The 23,579-nt window shown below is 37.6% G+C and overlaps 1 protein-coding gene across 1 annotated transcript in view; it reads right to left on the bottom strand.

Annotated features, from left to right (window-relative positions):
• Positions 1–1,842: 1,842 nt before the first annotated feature.
• Positions 1,843–23,579, bottom strand: part of LRGUK (leucine rich repeats and guanylate kinase domain containing) — a gene marked incomplete at both ends in the record, with an annotated part of 103,416 nt that continues 81,679 nt past the window's right edge. The window contains 5 exons of the mRNA XM_081283316.1: positions 1,843–1,973; positions 3,640–3,785; positions 5,780–5,923; positions 7,462–7,550; positions 22,396–22,535. Of these exons, the coding sequence (XP_081139442.1) occupies positions 1,843–1,973; positions 3,640–3,785; positions 5,780–5,923; positions 7,462–7,550; positions 22,396–22,535 (650 nt within the window). The remainder of the gene's footprint in view (positions 1,974–3,639; positions 3,786–5,779; positions 5,924–7,461; positions 7,551–22,395; positions 22,536–23,579) is intronic.

Here is a 23,579-nt window from a genome sequence, read left to right as displayed (position 1 = left end):
TCCAAGTGACCTTTGATGACTATGGGGAAAGATTATTGTTAATACTGGGCAGTGGCAAAAGTCCTGGCTATCCACAAGACCTTCTCTGACATTACCATAGCAGAGAGGAGGAAAACTGGTAACAACCAGAAGGCAAAAGCCTTTGTGACAGGTGTGGGAAGGGACGGTGGGCCATGGTATTTTCCCCTGGTGTTTGGCTGCGGCTCTCTCACAAGGCTGCCCCTTTCCTATTCTTGTGAGTAGAGAGAACAAGCTTTAGTTTGGGATTTGTACACATTCGTGTTGGGGGATTATAGTTTACTTAGCACTCAGTTCAGGATATATGAGGCAAAAAGGAAACCAGAAGTTCATGAGATGCTTAGCTTCTCCGCCTTCTTTCCACCCCTCATGGTCTTCTTATGCTTGTTTTATATATAATTTCCAATGTATGAGCTGTATTTAGAGGGAGAAATAGGAAAAAAATAAATCTTCACGTTGTCTGAAATTGGAACTATTATTTTTATATCTTCAAGTATATCTAAAATATCTCATAATAATTTTGAAAAGGTTAGATGATGTCTGTGAACGTCAAATTATTTCTTATAGATGCTTGGGACACTGTGGCCCACCCTCTGCCTCCCCACTTCTCCAGAAAAGATCGACTCTCTTTCTCCTGCTTGCTCTTGTTCTCTCCTCCAAGTCTCCGGACCCCTTCTTCTCAACTCTAAGGAAAAAAACTTTAACCAGCTCCTACTTGAGAAGGGGACTATGTGGAAGAAATAAGTCAGTAGCAATTATGTCATACCCAAGTATAAGTTACGGAGAAGAGTGTTGTTAAAGAGGGGCTAATATTTTAAAAGGGAAAGTTAAGGGCTGGGAGGTAGCTTAGTGGTAGAGCACTTGCAGAGGATGTGCATGCCCAAGTTTTGAGCCCAAGTACTATAGAAATGAATAAAGAAAAGAAAAGGGGGAGTTGCTAGAAGATTCTAATAATTGAAATATTTAAGAATTAGTGCAGTATGATGTGGACACTCCTATTCCCACTAGTCATCATGCATGGAGGACTCAGAGAAGAAACCACTTACTAGTCCACAAGGATGTGCTTCTATGTTTTAGCAATGGAGATAAGTTTACTGGCACATATTTACTCAATGATTTTTTTTTTTCCTGCAAAAGGCAGGGAGTGAAATAACAAGATGGTGAAAGTTGTTTTAAAATATTTTTAATGACAAAGCAGTACATAATCAGAGTCTGGAAAAGGTGAAATAAAAAAATTGCCTGATACTCTTTAGTCCCTCATATTGCTAAAGGAAGTTAAGAACTCACCAAAATTACATTAATTAATTCCCTTCGAGAGGTACAGTTGACATGTTGGCCACAAATTAAATGGAACTCTACGGTTCTTTCATAATTAAAACAAAATAATTCAATTCTCTAGCATACCCACTTAAGTTATAAATGGATACATTAAAATCTTCAGCGGATGATCCCCACTGGATATATCCAAAAATCACTACACACATAGCAATGCAGAAACCTTGGGAGATTTTGACATCTGATATTTCAGAGCAGGAAGCAGCTGGAAAAATCATTTGTAGCTATGGGAAAAACTGAAAAGGCATTTTTAAAAGCTAAGAATAACATTTTAAAACAAGAAAAATAATAAAAGATAAAATAAATAAAAAAACGCAATTCAGAGAATCATAACAGAAATTGATTGAGGAAATTAAGGCAGGTAGAACATTCTTTAGTAGGTTGGTGGTTGAGGGAGAAACGGCTGAGAGCCATGGCCTGGTAAGACACAGGGATTGGACATTATCAAAGCCAGTTTTCCAGGTTAAAGATCAGATGTCAAGTGCTCGTCTATTTGTAGCCCTGAGGAATTGGAGGGAGGACAGGTTTGGTGTTGGAACCTGGGCGAACTGTAACTGTACCAGAGTGTCTTTTGGGTTGGAAAGTCCTTTTATCATATGAAGATGACTGTTTATGCAGTGCTGGAAAACATTAAAGAGAAAAGATCCAGTAATATAGTTAATCCTTTGGTACACTAAACAAAGAAAATAAGCATTGTATGTTGTAAGCAAGCATTAGAATGAGTTTTAGGATTTGTTTATGACAAACTATATTGAATAAATTACACTGAAAAAGAAAAAATAGGTGAAGAGGTCAGATATATCATGTGGAAAATTGGACAAGCTTTACATTGTGTAGACTTACCCAGGGACCAGAAGGCTTTTCAGGTAGCAACTTCTCAGCTCCTCTTCCACCCTGCTTACACCCTCTGTAACAATGTCCCATGCCATATTCTTTCATTACCACATACATGCAGCCAAGAGAATGCTCAATCAGTAAAAAGCCATATTTACAATGGAGGGAAATTCTATGTTGTTTCATTCACCCTTACTTAACGACCTCCCAAGCACACCACAGTGTGGTCCGGGGAAATGCCGTCATGTCCTAGTACCTTTCTGTGAACCAGAGAGAGTAGAGCATACCTGTTTTATAATGTTCTAACCTGTCTGGAGGCTGTCTGATTGGTCTCTGTGTCACCTAATGAAAAAATTCATATATCCCAAAGAGGCACAACTGGGATCTCAAACTATGGAAAGTCACAGGAAACAGTAGGAATGGCTCATGAAAACCACACAAGGAATCAAGGAATATAATTATAGAGCTAACGTCCAAAGAAGAAGCAGAAATACAACCCTTAGGAAAATAAGACTTTTAAAAGCAGCTCTGTATACTGGGGAATTGGGGAAAAGCCAATAAATAGGCACCAGGGGAAATGCATACCCAGAAAGTTAAGCTTTCATGCATTTTGGACACACTCTGATAATTGATGAAGGTGTTGCCCTGCACTCAGCCAGTGTGCAAGATGGCTGTTTTTTCAAATGCCCAATTTTCAACAAAAGATTATAAGGTATACAAAGAAACAGGAAAACATGGCTCATTCCAAGAAACATGCAAACACACACACACACACACACACACACACACACACACACCCCACATCTACAAACCATCTCTGAAAAAAACTAGCAAAATCTTCTGCTATGTGTATAGAAATTTCCAATTACAATAAATAACAAGTATCTAGTATTTTACTTCTTACTTCTTATACCATATCTCATCTTATCTAGCCCTATATTATATATATTACACTATACTATACATATGTATAATAATATGTAAAACCATAGTATAGAATAGATAATATTATTCACAAAGCTCAATTATTATTTGCCCAACATTATGAAACTAGAACTCAGGTCTTGTGATTCCTAATCTAATGCTCTGTACCATACCATAGAAAACAGCCCCACTTTGCTTTGGCCATACTGTTTAAAAAGCTGTGTGTTCTCTGAGTATATGTGATACTCCAAGTATCCTATTTAAAGAACAGTGAGAGAAAATGAGATGGGGAAGATCTGAGAACACCGTCCTTTGGAAAGCCAGAATCTTGATGTACATGCTTTGTACAGGCTTCTGGGTCCCCTCAGGCCCTAGAGTAGCAGGTCACAGCTTTTAAGAAGGTCCTAGAACATTTCTCACTTTCCTTTAAGAGGACTAAAAGTCTATTCATTGACTTCATTTAAAACAATCAGGACCAGTCAGAAAGATGGCAAAAAACATATGAATATAACATACTCATATACATACCTTTTAAGGCCTGATCCATTTCACCGTCACTTGCTCCTGATCCTGGGCGTGAGGAAATACTGCCCTCTGGGGGCTGAAAAGACCATTCTTTTGACCACAGATAAGAGTGAAGTGCAGAATACTTCTTGGAGTAAGTATTCTTGCCACTGGGGGGAGGGGGGGAATGAACACTCTTTTTGAGAGGCAAAATTACTGATGGTCATATGATCTATCCTAACGACTTCACTGGGTAACCTTTGTCAAGTCATGATGGTAGTTTACAATATGTCTCTATTAGGCTTGTCTTAAATGGTATCTGCAGCAAGCGCTGTATAGCAGCTGACATGGCTGATGGTAGTAGGTACTAGACACATAGCACAAACTCCTCTTCTATCATACAAAACACAACTTAGCACTTACTATGAACTTGGTATTGCAATAGGTGCTGGAGTGTAAAACAAGATTAGTAAGGCACAAGCCCTAATCTCTGGGACTTCAGAATCAAGTGTTAATTTATAAATGGCAGTACTTTCAAGGACAGAGCAGATTAAATGTTAAGTGACTTGATCTGGACCCAACATTGGGTATATCAAATGCTTGTTTTGGGGGACTATCCTTTTGCTCCCTTTTTTAAAGATGAGGTTGTATGATCTGATGCCTAAATTCTGTTTGTGAGCCAATGCACAGTCCTACTGCCTGGTTCCTCTCCTATGGGATTCACCAGTTTCCTGGTTTCCTTCACCATTCTACCTATGTTGACCATCTGTAAAATATTATAAAGTAGCTGAGCTTTGTTCTCAGTCCTTGGGTCTCATAGTTTTGGATTCTTCACTCCTACAATTGTGCCTCATTTCTACTAAGTTTGCTGTCATTAAAGAATCAAATTGATCACTTGAAATTGGCCCATACTTAAACCATTACTTTTTGGAAAAATCTTGCCTTTTAACTCAGGCCAGAGTCTTGGGGGAATAAAGGAGAATAACTCTCATGGCAGTTGTTTAGGCACAATCAGAGGGTGGAGGACATTTACTCAGTGAATTTTCCTCACTAAATATCAATGTCATGCATGAAAAGTCCCTGATTCACTAAAGGGAACAGCTTTGATCCTGCCTGACTGATAGACACACCATTCTCTTCTCCTTGACCCATGCACCCCACCTCCTAATGTAATACTCTGAAATTTGCTTAAGCTCATGACCTTTTCCTGTTATTCATTTATCAAGTCATTCATATGCCAGCGCTGAGAACTTCAGGGGATCCACCATGAATGAGAGACTTGGACCTGTCCTCATACAGCTTAGCAATTTACTGGCCTATGGAATCACACACACACATCATTAAAATTGTGTAAGTGACATGAAGGGGAACATAGGATACTAGAAGATCATACACTAGTAATTCCAGGACAGATCTCCATGAAGTAGTGACATTTAAGACCTGAGGGATTTATTAGCCAGTCAGAGTGAGAAAGTGAGGTGGAGGTTGGAACTGGGGGGGGGGGGGGGGAGAATGTTCTTAGCCGAGCTTTGTGTCTCATGGTCCTAGCCTGGGGCCAAGTTTCCCTTCTGCAACTTAATGGTTCTGGTTTGCTTATGGGACAAGGTAAAATATATGCATATGTATGATATCAGTTAATAAACATTTTGAAATAGAGCATTGTGCTAATCAGAGATATTGGGTGCAAATTTCAATCATCAACTCTAGCTAATCTGAATATTAAAAAGGGAGTTACTGGAAAGCTATTGATTAGTGTATAGAATTAATAAAAATCAGGAACCAGGTTCTGGACAGGAACCAAGGTAAGCTAGGTGTCAAAATATATAGGAATAGATGAGCAGAACATAGCTTGTATTATCACAATGGATGCCTGAACCATTCCTCTGGATTCTTGTTTCTTCTTCTACTGGTGACCTGAATGTCTCTAACTGCCTCTAGCTGTTTGTGTTCCTCCCTCAAGATTCAAAGTCCCAGATTTATGAACCTACATTGTATAACTGTGCCCTCTTTAGAGGGGCAGGGTCTACTTTCTTCAAATTCCATAGTGGAGAGTGGGGCCCTGCTTCTCAGTTTTAGAGTTTCTCTGAAGGCTAGGGATGAATATGATGATTTTTTAACTAACCAGCAGAAAACAAACAATTCCATTCAACAAAACTCAGCTCACCTCTTTTCAGCATATGGTCCAAAAGGAAATTTAAAATAATCTTCAGAAAGCTCAAAACTTTTATGTAGGTCCTCTAACGCTGTAAAATATTGTAGGCCATTGAAATATTGTAGGCCATTGATCACTGGTGCTGGTACTGAACCCCTAAAATTAGAATTTTTTTTTTAAAACAAAGGATTTTATGGTGTTATTAAGCATACACACACACAATACCCAAATACTGACCATTATATCTCACAAAAATGTAAATGCCAATAAAATCTATTCGGGATAATGTAGCGTACCCACTCAGAGCTTATCTTGGACATTGGCATCGTTACATCCTAATCTGAAGATTTTGTACATTTGTACTATTGCGGATATTCCTTATCCATTAGGTCATTAATATAGGCATATTATCTTTCCGTGATTTGCATATACTCTGTTATAAGCCCTAGTCCATTTGTCATAAAAAGCCTAGCAATATACAAACTGCTACAAAAATTGAAATAGATATTTTCCAGTTTTGTTTATAATCTAATGTTTTAAGATGGTACTCCAGTGAAATGTTTCTGAAAATTTTAATAATATACTCTGAACTAAGCTCTAGTATAAAATATTCATTTTTCATCTATTTATGTATATGGAATGCATATGCCTGTTCCCTCAGAGTGACTGCAGAGAAAAAGAATTGTTAACCATTTTCAGTGAATAAACTCTGCTGCAATTCAGCTCAGACTTGCTGCTGTTGCTATGTGCAAAGCAGTCCAATTGCATGTAAGTGCATGCAAATTCAAAGCATCTATCTGCCGAGTGATGATCCATTTGAAGCTCATATTTAAAACTGCTTAGTTTTTCTGTCCACAGTGTTTGAGTAGGCACGACACCCTGGTGGGCACACAATCCCCAACTTTAGCTGCTCTGGGAACACAGTCTACTTCCTAATCCCCACCCTCAATGTCCCAGTAGAATTTTGCATTTACACACAGCCTGCATTTTTTAATAAGACTATCCAAAGAAAGCCTACTAACATTAATGAGAAATAACATGCAAATGTTACATAATCATCCTAGGATGATTATGTTTGCATATTATTCATTTTCAGGGAAACTTAAAACCTAAAGTCTTACCTCATCATGTATAATTATTAATAGAACAATAATTATTGTAGCTACTAATATCTGTGAAGCCTTCACTATGTGGCAGGTCCTAGTAAAACATTTCATACCAAGGACTAAGAATTCATGAATTAATAAAGATATAACAGCCCTTATCCCCGTGGAATTTCCAGTCTAATATGGAAAGGAGACACTTAACAAATGACCCCACACACAATTACCATCGTTTTGAGAGTCTTGACAGACAAGAACAGGGAAATCAACAGGATATAATTAACCCTCAGTCATGAACAGTCTTGGTGAAGCCTGGTACTTAGATTCCAACACCACTGGAAACATTATTCTTTGCAGTCAGCAAAATACCATCAGTTTCTAGAAGCTATGAGCATATTGTACCTTTTAAAACAATATATAAATGACAAGGAGATACAGCTTCTAGAACTGGGTTCGCCACTAAATCATAAGGTCCATTTTAGTGCAGAGGTCTCTGTTTCTGTTGATGATTTAGGATGCATTTGGTATAAATGGACACCAGCAAATCAATCTAAGATGGCTTGGCTATCAATAAATGTGATAAACTGCTACCTTTGAAATAGGAGTGTATGACCAGGAGGCGTCTTTCCCATGAGTGCCTGCCGGGCTGCCTCGTGCTGTCTGTGCACAGAATCTCTTTCCTAAGCAAGACATGTGATCAGAAAATTATATCAATGTTAAAAATATGCCAGATGATCAAAATAGCTATGATAATTCTCTTCTTACTAGAAGTTGCCAAATATGTGGAAAGAAAAAGGAGGGGGAAACAGGCATTAAAATAAAACAATTGATATCACTCAGTGGAAAGATGATAAACTTTATAAATAAACCCCAAATATTTTATAAAGACTTCAATTTAACATATAAATTTTGTTTAATATCCAAATGATAATGTGACAGTTTTCATTAACATTTTATGTTTGTTTTTTTATCTAATGAGACTATAGACATCTCAAGGGTACAGACTATTAATGTTTTCTTAGTCTTCCTGGAACATAGCACACAGAATGGCTAACAGAGTGAATGGACATACGCAAGGATGATCCCAAAAGAAAAAACCAGAAGGACTTCTTCCATATTTAACCCTCGTCACCACCACTATGGTTACTTGGTAAGAACTCAATGGTAGTCCAGAGGATTTTGCACTCAGGAAATAAGAAAAAAAAAAAAAACTTTTGCACTTGAAAGGTTTATAATCTGGTGAGAAAGGGGGACAGAATAAAGGAACAAAACAATTTAGCATGTGCTGCTTTGTGAAGAATACAAACGTTGGTACTCAGATGATGACAATGACTTGTTTAGCAACTGGCCATGTGCTGGATTTCCCCACTTGAAGCAAACCTAATATATAAAATTCTTAACTTCCAAAAAAGATAAATTAGCAAGTGCTCATTTGTTTTTCATAAAAGACTCCATCATTTACAGAGATGTATAACATTGATTTAAACAGCAAGTACATTTAAAACACACTAATCTTTGCTTGCAGTCACAATGTGAAACAAGCCTGGCTGTTTTGATTTTTATGTCATTAGAAGCAGGCTCCATTATGAGTTGGCATTTGCTTAAAATTGCATAGAAAATAACAATAAACAAGCCCTCTAGGAAAAGGAGACATGCTATACTTAGTGGCATTAAGCCACAACTCTAGGCTCACCACCTGCTTAGCCTTGGGGACTAGCATTATTTTAAGTGTTTGCATGTCTTTAGGGGAAATATTTTAAGACAAAATTTTTGAGAATTAAGTTGATGTGATTCTAAAAATATTTTTGCTTTACAAAAACTTATCTGCAGGAGTGACTGCTTAATAACGATGCCAACACTAGCACACCGAGCATCTCTGGGAAATGAGTCCTGACCCTGAACAGAAGTCCCTTGGGTCTCTGCTGCATCCCCTGTACATAGCATATGCACCTTGGCATAAAGCAGGAGCTTGGTAAGTCCTTTAATGTACAACAGTATAGATTTGAGGGGATAACATAAAGAACAAATAATATTTGCCACTCTTTATAACCTGCACTAAAACTTGCTATCAACTGTTCCTAGCTTGAAAAAGTCTAGGTCAAGTTTTAAAATTGTTTCTTGGAAATCATGACACATGAGAGCTAATGTGGACTCATTGAACAGAGACTCTCAGGTGGATATTCGATTACGGAGACCATTCTACCCTTTCTCTGACCATTAGCTCTGTGATTCTCTGCCAGCAGGAGGGAGAGAAAATATGTGTTGAGAGGTCAGGGGAGGCTGTAATGAGATGAGAAAGGAACAACCCATTTAAATTTTGCCATTTAAAACCCATATATTTAAGCAACTCCATAAATATAATCTAAATAGCTTTACTTTACTATAAAATAACCACATATGAACCAAACCTGCTGTGAACTTATTATTTTGTTTGTGTTTTTTATTCATTCTCATGCAAGCTGGCTATTATTTTACAACATTTACTCCTGTGATTTCATTTATATCATCCTTATTTTTTTCTCAATTGATGCTTGATTTAAATTATATCACAACTGGGAAGATGACAGTGGTGGTGGACAGTGGTGGTCATGGCTGAATAGTTTTTGGTTCTTTCAGAATCTCGTCCGCAAAATAGAGCAACCAAATAGCAAAATGAAACTCATATTGAAATGTTTATAACAAAACTAGGTGACAAAATATCCCCTCAAAGCCCAACATACAGGTGAGACTAACAGCTGCAGCTCCTGCATGGTATATCCATGTCTCTGCAGGAGGGAGCCAAAGGAACCAAGTGGTGCCTGGGAGATATGAGGACAAGAATGTGAAGACACTCAAAATAGTCACAGGAAAGCACTGGGAACCACAGCTGAACACAGGACGGGTGTTCCAGCTCCATCAGTGGGGGAGCACAGAGGTCCACATAAGTTCTAGGAGAAGTGAAGTCATGTAAGTGACCCACTGGGCCTCCCTCCTAGGACAGGGGATACTAAGAGAAACCAATGAGAGTAGAATAAAAATTTATTAAGAGACAAAGGAAAGATAAGGCTTAGACCAAAGGAGGAAGGGGACAAGGGACAGGAAATCTCAGGAAGGCACCACCATGGTCCCTTCTAAAAGTGTGAGAAAATTAATATCACATAAAAACGAGTAATAGTATCCAATCACATTTTATACATACTTATTATAAGAAAAAAGAGAAAAAGGAACAAACAACACCCCCATAATGGAAATTTGCATGTAAAACGGGTAAAATCTGTAATCTACTATTTCAAAATAAACAAAGACATTAAGACAATGACACAGAGGCTGCAGGTATAACTCAGTGGTAGAGGACCAGCCTTGCAGGTAGGTACAAGGCCCTGGTTTTTATCCCTAGCACCACAAGATAAAAAGAAAAAAGGAAGAACAAGAAGAAAAGAAAAGGACACAAAACATTAAGGAACAAATACTATGTTGTTTTTTTTTTTAATTCATAAATGAGGCAGCAGAACTCAGGAAAGAATTAGAAATATAAGGAAAAATCAATACAGAAATGAAAACTAGACAAGCAATACAACAACAAATAAATGTAAGAAATAATGGCATGAAAAACAGAAAGTGAGTCAAGGAAAAATTTTTAAAAACCAAAAAGAAATAAAGAAAGGTTAAAAATAGATTCATGAGAAAATGATAAATATTTAAGATAAAGAAGATACAACATACAAACAATAAAAGTACTTGATAAACAAAACAAGCAAATTGACAAATAATAAAAAAGTACAATTCAGGTATAAATTTTAACACTATAACACATTGTTATCAACACACAAGAACTCAGGAAATATTGTTCCTTTGCCTTTTCAATTTCTAGTAGAGAATAAATTTAGACAACAAAACAACAAGACCGATATTGATATAGGGTCTAATGATGAGCATTAAGTATGTACATATTTGAGAACTAAAACAAAAAAAAGAGTTAAAAAGAAGAAAGTATATAAGGATACTATGCTCTGATAGTATAGTTATAACCATGGATAATTGAGGAAGATCATTTGTTTAAAATTGGTAACTGTTTTTGGTTTTCCTAACAAGATCTGATAGTATTGTTATTCTGAGACTGTTCTGAGACAAAGCAAAGGAGTCATTGAATGGGACATTGTAATTCCATCATGTCCTATGTCTTTGAAAAGCAGGATTCTCTGTGCATTTGAATAGGAAATATTCACTTGAACTCAAGAAATATTTTATCTTTCCACAGAAAAGTTCTAAAAACAATGAACACCTGATAGCTCTGAGCATCTCAAATGTAATGTGTTCCTGTGCCACCATTTCCCACTTAAAGAAACCCAGAATTTTCAGAGAAGAGACTAATTCAAGGTCTGCGTCAGGTAGACTACAGGATAGTATGAAATGTCTTGTCACATCAGATTGCAAGATGGCTATCAAAAACTACATGGGCCAAGTTAAAAGGACATGAGAGCCAACTTGGAAGAGACTCCACAAGCCAAAGGTAGGATAATTTGTGTTTCAATAAGGATTAAAAACGTAGTGGATAAATGGCCTTCAAAGATGCATAAATTTTATAATGATTACCAATGATACTTTAAAATTAATTGATCGCCTCCAGACAATAAGAGGAAACCAATCTATTATCTTAAACAAATAAAAAAAAAAAAAAAAGCTTTGAGACTGCTGATCCTATGTCAACTGTACCATTTTCCCAAGTGGCAGATGAGAGAAGCCTCTCTTGCTGGTATTATTCCATCTAATAAATGAAAATGAAATCATGGAATTCTAAAATCATCATTTTTCAATTCCCCAGGATATTAAAAAAAATCCTAGATATTGAGCAACAATAACTATTAACATCACAAAAAGAGAATACCAGGTAGCATGAGCCCTTTAATGAAAGAATAGAGAACCTCTTATTGCCTTGCTAAAGAAACGGGCCTTGAGTTGGACAAACTTCTGGATCCAGCTGTCAATTTGCAGGAAATCTAGGGGCAGGAGACCATGATGAATGGTACCATAAGAAGCCAACCAACAAACCCCAAAGTGTGGAAAACCTTATAGATCAGACGGAGTTCTTTAACAGATAATTGTCAAGAAAACAAAGGAATGGGGGGAGAACCTGTCATTAAAAGATATAATATTCATTTGAAAACAGAAAAGACCAAACGGTTGGCATAATTACAGCCATCTTCCTCTCCCCACCCTCACTTTATGAATACTCCATAAATTTAATCTAAATAGCTTTACATTACTATAAAATAACTACATATGAACCACACCTGCTATGAACTTATTATTTTGTGTTTTTTATTCATTCTCATGAAAAATGGCTATTATTTTACCCTGCATCACTCTGAGCTAGTACAAAACACAACATTCACTATTGTGATCTCGTTTATATCATCCTGATTTTTTTTCTCAATCGATGCTTGATTTAAATTATATCACAACTGGAAAGAAAACAGGGGCAGTGGCAGTTCTTATTCTGTTCTTACTCTCAAGAAATAGAAACTAGCCCAAGAAAAAAACTTACTGGTCTGGAGACGTGCCGGTTTCTCTGTTCTCTCCTTGGGAGACAAAAGATCTGCCCGTCTCTGTTCGCAAGGGACAGAAACTTGCCTTCTGCAAAATCAGGAGATGCTTGCTGTACCAGTCACAAAGGTTAAACCCACCCCCAACACGCAGCCATGATTCTGACCTATAAAAAATGCTCAAGGGGGTGGGGGTTACTGTTGCTCTCCCTCTCTTGATGCTCTCTCTGCGCAAGACAGCCTGTATAGTTGGTGTGCCTGTGGTCAGTTCTGCTCCACTTTTCTTTCACAAAGTAGAATCCAAGAAGAAATATAAGGAGTTGGTATGATCAAAGTCAGGATGGTGATGACGTTTGGAGGGAGTGGGAGTAGCATGGGGTGGAGGAGGGTCTTCTGGAGTGACTGGCAAAGTTCCATGTCTCAGCCTGGGCCGTCTCAACACAATGGAGTTTGCCTTAGAATAATACTTACATTTGCTTTGTGTTTTTTTAATCGTATAATAAAAGAGGTTACACAAATGCACTGTATCATGATAACAGGAGTTAAATAAGATGTGGGCAGAATATTGGAATTTGAGGAAAAACAAGAATGTCACTATTGTTCTAACCTACTAAAATCTTATGACTGAGAAAATATGTGGTATCTTCCTGTGCTCATAATATTTACTCTAGCACTGCCTTGCTCTAGTGGTTAAAATATAATAATAACACAGAGCACTTATGAAGTGTCAGGAAATTTATATCCATTAACTCTTCTAATCATTTTAACAACCTAGCTCTTTATCACCATTATCTCTGTGGATAAGAAAACTAAGCATCAGAAAAGATGTATGATTTGCCCAAGGGGCAGTGCTCTAAATTATACTACCTCCTATCCATTCATCCATTGAGTATAAACTGAGCACCTACCATGTGCCTGGCTATGTACTACTACTAGGTACTAAATAATCAGAATACAAGGACAAACATAATTAGAAAGCAAATAATATAATATGTTAGAGGGTAGAATGGAGGTTTTTTTTTTTTTTTAAGTATTACAGGGAAAGGGGATTAGGGAGACCCAGGAAGGGGACAGAGTGTGGGGTGCAGGTTGCGGTACTAATTATGGAGTCAGGGCAGGAGTGTTGATGGGTTAGAGAAATAAGACAGCAGTGTGCGTGGGGCTGAGGTGGGGAGAGGAGGAGGAGGAATGGGATCAAAGACACCCAGAGGACCAGGCCATGCAGAGCCTTGCAGGAAACCAAAGACAAGGTAGGTGGCTGCCGGTATCTGATCAGAGGGCACTCGAGGTCTGACTTAGGTTTGTAACCGACCACTGTGTTCTGTGTCAACTTGGAGAGACCACCTGGGAGGTGACCACAGTGATCAGTAGATACAGATGGCAGAGCACACCAGGGCAGCAGCTGTATAGCTGGAAAGAAGCGTCTAGATTCCAGACACAATCTGAAAGTAGAGTCCATGGGATTTCCTGGGATAATAGACTGGATACCAGGTAGGAGAGGAAGGACCACAAAGTTTTTGTCCTGATACCTGAAAATAAGGAGTTACCATCAATTAGGGTGGGGAAGGTTACAGATGACTTAGGGCAAAGGTCAGGGTTTCAGTTTTGGAGGAGGTGAGAGTAGATAAGGAAAAGAAGAGAAAGGGAGGAAAGGGGCAGAGGAATCCTGAGGTGCACTAGTATCAAGTTGGGGAGGAAAAAAATAGAAAAAAATAGACAAGGAGACTGAGAGGGAACGCCAGGGAGGTAGGAGGAAAGCCAAGATTGAATCAAGTGGCTCAGATAAGAAATCTGTCCCTATAAAAACAAATTGATCATGAGAAGGAATATGGTATGGATTTTTGGTAGAACAGAGATAGAGTAGAAATAGTCCCCCACTCATCAGCTGGGAACAATGGGGAATGAGGAGTCAAAAGAAAACTCGGGGGGAGGATTCTAGTATGTCACCTCACTCATCCCTCCTTCCTTTGTCCAATCATTGGTTCAGCAAATATTTATCGACACCATGTAGGGGTCAAACAGCCACACTAGGAACTGGGAATCCATCTAGAAGGAAAACGCCTATCTCCGAGTGGCTGGGAACTTGGGATGCTCTGTGGTAAGGGCTAAGTAGGGGGTGATTTAACAATTAGAAAAGGGGGACACTGAGAACAGGCCTCATGAAGGGCTGGGGAGCACCTGCGGTGGTAATTCAGCACACCCTGTGGAGCAGAACAAAAATCTTTTTCTGACAAAAGAAAAGTTGAACGTGAAATAGTGACCAGTCATGAGGATCCTGAGTTCAAACGGAGCATGAAGAACAGGGAAAACTCTGGGGACGAACTTTATTCTCCCAGGATTCACACTGGTTTGTCCACACTGAGAAATGCACCTAAATAAAAGAAAGCATATTTTGGGGGGATCAAAATAGGATTTCTGAAGCTTTGTAATCTTGGGCAAGCAGCCCTCCTCCCTGAGCTGACTGGCTGCAGAGCTCTGAAAGGAAGGGGTGTTTGGAGGAGGGAGGTGCCCAGAGCTTTGTCACTGCAGAGTCACGTTCTCACTGGCCTCAGACAGATGGGTACCTTTTCGGACTGAACTGGCCTTATATGCTCTACACACACATTTGCCCTCAAACAACGGGTCACTTGCTATTTTCCCAGTGGAGAACTGGCTTTTGTGACTTGGCCTACCGTGGGAGTAGATGTCCCCTATGGAGTTTGCAAGAGCTGATTGAAGAGACTGAAGAACAGAAAGTCATTTTGCTTCTTCTAGAAGGCAAAGGCTTGGTCATAACAATTCTGGAGGGAAAAAAATATTGTCTAAGTCAGCACAGCTTCTGTGCTTTCCAGAGAGCTGACCTTGCAAAAGGGGGCTGGGTACTACCAGGGAGGGGGCTGAAACAACCTCACTGGGTGGCATTTGTAAGACGCCTTTTTCAGCCCTAAGAAAAAAAGCTGTGATTTGTTTAAAAAATAAAATCTAAAGAGAAAAATTGTGTTTAAGAAGTAAGGTTGATTAAAATTATATTTACAGTTCTCCAAGAATCTTTTAGAGATGTTCAAATTAACGTGCTTTGGGAATCATTCAGAAAAGTAAATACCATTTAAGATAGGGAGGGAGGAAAAATAAAGCAATAAAGGATTGTAAGAGCAAGGAATGAGAAAATTGAATATCTTATTTATTAAATTATCTAAATTATTTTAGTTGGGTGTGGTGAGGCATGTCTGTAATTCCAGCTACTGGGAAGACTGAGACAGGAGGATTTTAAGTTTGAGGCCAGTTTGAACAACTTAATGAAACCAGGTCTCAAAATAAAAAGGGATAGGGATATACCTCAGAGGTAGAACACTCCCAAGTTCAATCACCAGTACCACACACACATACACAAGGTAGAATCCTACCCATTCTACTGCTGATGGACATTTGGATTTCCAGTTTAGGACTACTGCGAACAATGCTATTATAAAAATCTTTGTACCTATCTTTTGATGTACACGTCTCTTTTTCTGATATATAGATATATATCTCTAAATACACAGGAATATCATGGTTGATGCATAATGTATGTATGTGAATGTGTGTGTGTGTGTGTATATATATATATTCAATTTCAGTAAGAAAGGCCCAATTATTTTCTAAAGCATACCAATTAACCTCCCATAAATTGTCTTATAAGAATTTTTTTTTTTAAAGAGAGAGTGAGAGAGGAGAGAGAGAATTTTTAATATTTATTTATTTTTTTAGTTCTCGGCGGACACAACATCTTTGTTGGTATGTGGTGCTGGGATCGAACCCTGGCCGCACGCATGCCAGGCGAGCGCGCTACTGCTTGAGCCACATCCCCAGCCCTTATAAGAATTTTAATTGTCCCATGTTACGCCTGTCCTTATAGTTTTAGTACCTTTTCATGTGTGCATAGGTTTGTTTCTGGACTCTTACTCAGTCTATTAGTTTATTTTATGATACCAGTATTTCCATGTAAATATTAAGATGATATAAGTTTCCCAAAAGAATTTATAGGGATTTTTTTACTGGATTGCATTGAATTTATAGTTTTATTTGGAGACAGCTGACATTTGTATGTTATTGATTCTTGCAGTTTATGAACTTGATCTTCCCTCCAGTTATTTAGTTCTTCAAATTTCCTAAATAATATGTTTGATATCTTTCTGTGTGAAGGCATTACTTATCCTTTATTAGATTTATCCTTAAATATTTGATTTTTGAACGCTGTTGAAAGTATATTTAAATTTTTAAAAATACCTTTAAAATCATTGTAATTTTATTGAAGTTCAATTGATTTAAGTATACTAGTATTATATATCATAGTTTTGTCAAGTGCATTTATTAACTGTTACAAACTTTACACTATTTATTACTTATTCATGCTTTATCACTCTGGCTACTGTTGCTGACACAAGGTTGAATTATTTATTATTCTACTTCTGCCCCCAGTTAAGATTAAAAATCGTACATTTGTTAATCTTTTAGTGACATCATAGAGGTTAAAATGTGTTCCTGACACATCACAGTGTAACAGACTGATATTAATTATTATATCTACCTTCCTGGACTTCAGATGCCATGATTCTAGGGCATTTCATCTCCTTTTATAATGTTCTTGACTTTTGTAATTGTTGTATGTTTTCATTTTTATATTTTAATGTCATATATTCTAATTCTATTTATATCCAACAACATATATAGTCAACATCTCTTTTGACTCACTAACATATTTTCATTTTCTCTTGCTCTTTATTCTTTCCTGTGTCTCTAAATTTTAGATCATTTTCATGCTGCCTAAAGAAAATTCCCTGAAGTCTCCTTTTATGTAGGTTTTCTGTGACAAATTCTCCATTCCTTTGTCTAGAAATATCTTTGATTCATTTTCAGTTTGGAACAATAAGCAATAATTTTCCTTCATCACTTTATTCTCTGATTTCTAAATTGCATGATTTCTTTTGGAAAATCACCTGTCAGCCTAATAGTTACTCCTTGAAAAGTAATCTCCCCCCAACCCCTACCAGTTGCTTTTTAGATGATTTTCTTTTAGTTCAATATTATTTCACAACAAAAGTATACTAAATTGAGTTTTAAAGATTTCTTCAATCTGATTAATGACTTTCATCAGGATTATAAGATTTCATCACTTGCCTCTGAAATCTGGCTTCTCTTCCATTTTGTTCTCTTCTTTCTTTTTAGGGTTCAATAACACATTAGATCTTCTCATTATTTACTTTGTATATCTTCCCCTTTTCACTGTATTGTCTATTTTATCATCTAAGATTTATTTTTCCTACTAATTTTCCTGTCCACTAATTCGAAGGTGTGTCTAATTGGGTGTTAATTTCAGTTATTGTTTCCCCCTTCTCATAGGCTTTATAATTCCATATAGTTGTTTTTTTTTATCATCTCTAATTTTTTATTAAATTTCCAGTTTAATCCTGTACCTTGGATATTTAAGTACAAACATATTAAAAATTGGGTTTAATAATCAATACTTGGAAATTTCAAAATGTGTGTTTGATTCCACCAATACCTAGAAGATCTGTAGGCCTATTTCTATTACCTGTTAATTGTTATTTTTAGTTCATGTTTTCTCGTCTCCTTGTATGTTTTGTCATTTTTTATTGTGAACTAGACATAATATTGTCAAAATTGCTTATGAAAATCATTCTCTGTTGGATATCTGGAAACATCTTGTTGGAGACAAACAAATGGAATTTCAGGAATTAGAGTACTTAAACTGTTGTTCCCATGAAGCCCCAAATACTTCTTGTTCACCCCCACTTGCAAGGTTGCAGCCCTTCACTCACCAACCCAAAGCAAGCACACCTGATTTTTGTATTTCCACAAGATGTCAGAAGTGTTACTTCAGCTTCAATCATGCCTATCTCTGGTACCAGGCTCATCTCTCAGGATCATTTTCCCTGAATTCCTGGTCAGATAATTTTCCACTTGTCTCTTTGCTCTCTGATATCTTCTAGTAGATTTTTTTTTATCTTGTTTTTTTAGTAGTCTTCAGAGGGGGTTGGTCCAAAGTGCTAAATCTGCCATTGGTAGATGTCCAATGAACCACTTTTCATGGATTTGAAGGTTCTTGGTGATACTAAGATATGATGAGCCCCCAAAGTAGAGCTGCTATTCTTGAACATAAAAAGTACAGCGAAAGGTCTGAACTCTTTCCCACTTCCTGCCAATCATCACCATCACCATCACTATAGCAACAACTAACATTTATTTTAAAATCAATAATTTACAAAAGAGTTTAATACAAAGATATTGTCAGGTAGATATCTCTATTTTGCAGAAGGAAATGGTATTGCATAGCAGAAAAGTGACTTTTGTAAGATTACCCAGTACAAGAATACCACAGAGTGCATTTTTCCTCCTGAGTCAAAGAGCCAATAGTCAAATGGAGATAGAAACAAGCATAGACCAAAAACACATAACAAACATATTGTCAATCATCTAGTTATAACATGTGCTATGTGTCTACCAAGGACTAAGACTGGATTCTAAAAGTCATACAATATCTTTGAGCTGGCCTCATTATTCTGTAATTACACCTTGACACACTGTGGCCAAGGAAGAAGCAGAATATTAGATGAGAGGCGTTGTGCTCCAAAACCTCATTACATGGTGAGTTTTGAGGTGGGATTGAGGAGCAGAGGGGGAATGCAATCTTAAGTGGGATGTATGTTCCGGAGAAACAGAACCTCATGGAAGATATTACAGATGGGAATTTCTGCTTTTTACATCACTTACTTAATAATTCTCAAAGGAAAATAGGAACACATTAAATCTACAGATAAGATACCAAAAAAGAAAAAAAAATGTCTACATTTTTCCCTTTTAGACAACTTATCATTTGTTTATTTTGGCAGGGAAAGTTGTAATTCCTTTATCAATTCCACTAGAACACTCCAAAGTGGAACAAGGAAAATAGCATCTCCTTAGAACTGCAGTGAGGAAAATACATAAATAATCTAGTGAAAGCCCTATCTAAATTATAAATGCTGTATACAGGCAATTATGTTCCCTAACATAACACTGTAACGTTTCACTGAAACTTCTGTTGCAATCATTAAAAAGTATGTTGCTTATTTTGTGGTATTATCCCTGCAGTGCAAAGACTAATCATCTGGGAGATCTCCTACATTTTGATAAATATTTGCAAATTTCAAAATAGAATTGAATTCATAATTTTTGTGAATAATTCTTTGAAGTTTTCATTTTTTCCCATATTTTTTGGTACACTATAGTTTCATGTAATGGTGAAATTTGTTGAAATTCATAATCTTTAAAAGAAAAGTGAGGCACCCAAAATAACCTTAGATAAATGCACCCATATATAGGACAACAATTCAGTATGACATTTAGACTAATTTCTCAAGTAAATTGTCAATTCTTGGAGGATCTGATTGGCTTTTCTGTAAAACCACCCTGTTACATTGTAACTCCATCTATACTACCAGCCTGACAGGCAAAGGCACCCAACCTCTTGGGTCTGAACATTGTTATCAGCATGGATCAGTATGCCAACCCTGACACCTGTAACAACAGACATTTCAGTTCAACACGGAGCTCTGGATGACCTGGATTACAGATGCTAAACAGCTTCTCAGTGAGTGCATTGCAGGTACAGAGTAATCTGGCATGTGAAAAGTTCGTGAGACTTTTTGACCCCAGGTGATCTATGTTACCTGCTTCTTCTCCCCCATCTATCACCATCTAGGTGGCCCCTTCTACTTTCATGTTTTTTATCACACCCTCCCACTCTTTGGGTTTCTCCATACTGTTTGCTGATCATATATTAAAATTTTAAGAGATGAATCACAGTTAAGAGCAGAGTGTGGGTTTTTCCATTTGTATTTCCCAGTCCCCAACTCCAGGTATCTTAGTGCCCTTGACCAGAGAAAAACTGTCTTTAATAAGGCCTGCAAGTTTTCTCACAGATAAATAAAGCATGACATACCCATTTGCAGAAGGGGGCCAAACAATGATACGTGCTTCTGCCTGTCTATGTGGTAGGACAACCTAACTGGGAAAGAACTGAATCTGGTTGTCAGGCACAGGCTTATCACAAAGGAGTAAAGGTGGTCAGGATTTTGTGGTCTGGAGATCTGAACTCTGGACACCCATGTTCCAGATGGAGATTCAAGAACTTGTATTCGAAAGGCTAAGCTCTTCGAAGCGTCAAGCCATACCATCTAAGGAGGCCAGGGCCGATGAGGAGACTTAGACTAACCTGGGAAGACCTGAATTTCCCAGCCCTGCAATTGACAGAGGGTAATGGGTTCCTCAAGTGCAGGGGGGTTTACCTGATCACCTCTGTTGGCTCCCCAGAGTTTCACAAGATTGAAGGGGAAGAGTAGAAAAAAACTACTACAAGTAGAGAAGATATAAAAAATGCTAGAGTCACTGGCTTAAAATAGAAAATTTAGAATATTACACAAGGAACAACCCCATGATAACTGTGGTGGCTGGGAGGCCACAGGCCCTTCTGTAATTTTCCAGAATATTGTTAAGTCTTAGAATTCTTAATTTAAAATGATTATGGGGAGGGATCCCCATTTCTAATGACTAATATTTGATCTCCCACAAATCCTGGTAGATGCGAATAATTCTAGACTTAATTTATTTTGGACAAATAAGCATGCATTTCCCACACTCAACATGTTTACAGTGTACCCACCCACTGTGCTTCCAAGACCCAGCATCCTCCAAGGAGGCCTCGCTCTTGCCCTGCCACAGGGGTCTGTACAAGTGTTCTGATAGGACCTGTGTGGCGTGGCTTGAAAAGTGGGACGAGTGAATTATCTTGTTTTCAGCAATATGAATTAAAGAGACAGAGGAAGTTGCTGCAAGTGTGGGCACAGAACCAAGAGGTCGTAGAGAGTCGGCTGGACCATGATGAGAGAGCACGCACATGGAAGGAAGGCTGGGAGTGGAAGGTGGAGGAGGCCCGCCAGCCGAGAGGAGACCAAGAATACACAGGACATTCACGCAGAGACACTTCTTCCTGCCCCCAGAACGCCCGACAACTAGTATGGCTTAGAATAGAATGCATAGCTCTGTCTGTATGTGGCATAGCCTGAGCCTTTCTGTTGGAAGAGACCAGTAATCAGTCTGGTGCTTTGGGCCACTGCCTGTGGCTCTGACTCTGGAAGATGCTATAATTATCTGAACAGACTAGGCTTAAGGAAACACAAGCACAGAGTTGACAATGAAAACAAAAGTTCTGCCACTGCTGCAACTGCAACTTTTTAAGTCTCTCTGCATTCCCAGATCACCACAGAAAAATGATTACAAAAGAAAAATGAGCAACCTAATCTGCATATAGGGCCCATTTTATATTTGACACTCTCGCGCATGCTGATTTCTTAAGTTCCCAGAGAATTGAGTTAGAACCAAGTTACGTGACTGATTTACATAGTACTATGTGATAAAAATGGAAGTGAGATCAGTAGGAGTAGAGGAAAGGGACCAGGGGAAGAAGGGGAGGTGGAGGGGACATATTGGGGAGTGATATTGGTCAAATTATATGGCGTATTAGTCATTACGTGCATGTTCAAATGTATATTAGCAAATTCCACTATTATGTACAACTATAATGGTCCTCTAGAAATATGGAAGAAAAAAACAGTACTGTCATAAAACACAGATTCTTTGAATGGACTCCCTTTTCAGGCTCAGCTCCACAATATTCAAAATTATATCCCAGCGAGAGAGCAAGTTTTCTCTTGAAATACATATTTTTCTACATCAATTTTATTGTAGTGTTTTTCTATTCTCACAAAATAGAAGAACTGAGTGTCAGAGTTTGGATATTCTGTTTTTTAGAATCAGTATCTACTCTTAGAGGTGTACAAAGAGCAGGAAAAAGTCCTGTCTTTGGCTCACACCAGTAAGAAAATAATTTGGGGGGAATTCATTCATCCCCAAATATCAAATCCTCTTTCTGCCTGACATCACATAAGGCTCAGTTGCCACTTCACCCCTTCAGTCCCTCCCTTACCACTGGTGTTTTTCTGGCTGAAAGTTTGGCCCATAATTTAGCAAAGTAGTTTCTGTCTGTGGGATCCCGGAAATCATATATATTCGAAGCAGTAGACTTCCTAGGAGCGTCTTCAGATTCCAGGTGGGATGTCTGAACATCTGGCAGGAAAAAAGTAAGATTTAAAATAAAAGGTGCAAAATAGAATAAGAGAACTTTCTGAAGCAACAGAAATGTTTATATTTGTATTTGCCCAAACACAAGATATTATATAAAGTTAAACTAGAAAATAAACTTAAAATGTATATTTAAAATAAAGCAATAATTAATAAAATTAATAATAAAGTCTGTTGGTGACATGTAGGAGTCATATCCTGGGAGTACACCTAATACTCAATCAATATAGGTTTATGAATGGAATTTAGGACGTAGAACATGTCAAAAACAATGGCTTCTAGATACTTAATGGAAAAGTCACCTATATAATTACTTTCTTTTTTTTTTCTAAAAAAAGTAACATTTTAATGAGCATCAAAATTAAAAACATAGTAAGATCAAGTTCTGGGGCAGCAAAGATGCAGCAATAGAAATATGTTAATGAGTTTAGTTTACTTTGTATATGGAGGAGGTCAGTGAAGAATGATCTCAGATATATTGTAATTCACAATTTAAAAAGTTCTTTTATAGGATATAAAAGAATAATCTGTCAAGACTCTCCATATAGAAAATTTAAAATGTCCCATAAAACATCTTATTTTTCCTCATATCTTTGTTGAGCTATAATTTCTTTTTTTTCTTTTTTAATTTTGTTTTAATTAGTTACACATGACAGTACAATGATCTTGACATATCATACATTTGAATCAGATGGGGTATAATTTTTCATTTTTCTGAGTGTACAGGTTGCAGAATTACATTGGTCATGCAGTCACGTATACACCCACAGCAATAATAAAGTCTGTTTTATTCTGCTGTCCTTCCCTTCCCCCTTCCCCTCCCCTCCCATCACTTCTCTCTACCCAATCTAATATGACATACTTTTTTTTCTTTCTCCTCACTTCATCAGACATGTATTCTGTATAAGGATGAGGGTCCCCTTCCATCTTCCGTGCAATTCCCCTTCTCTCTCCTTTTCCCTCCCACCTCTCTTCCTTATTTAGTGATAATCTTCTTCTCATGCTCTTCCTCCCTACCCCATTTTAAGT

This window comes from Spermophilus citellus, assembly GCF_964194105.1.
Source record: "Spermophilus citellus genome assembly, chromosome: 3".
Taxonomy (NCBI): domain Eukaryota; kingdom Metazoa; phylum Chordata; class Mammalia; order Rodentia; family Sciuridae; genus Spermophilus; species Spermophilus citellus.
This window is presented reverse-complemented; position numbering and strand designations above follow the sequence as displayed.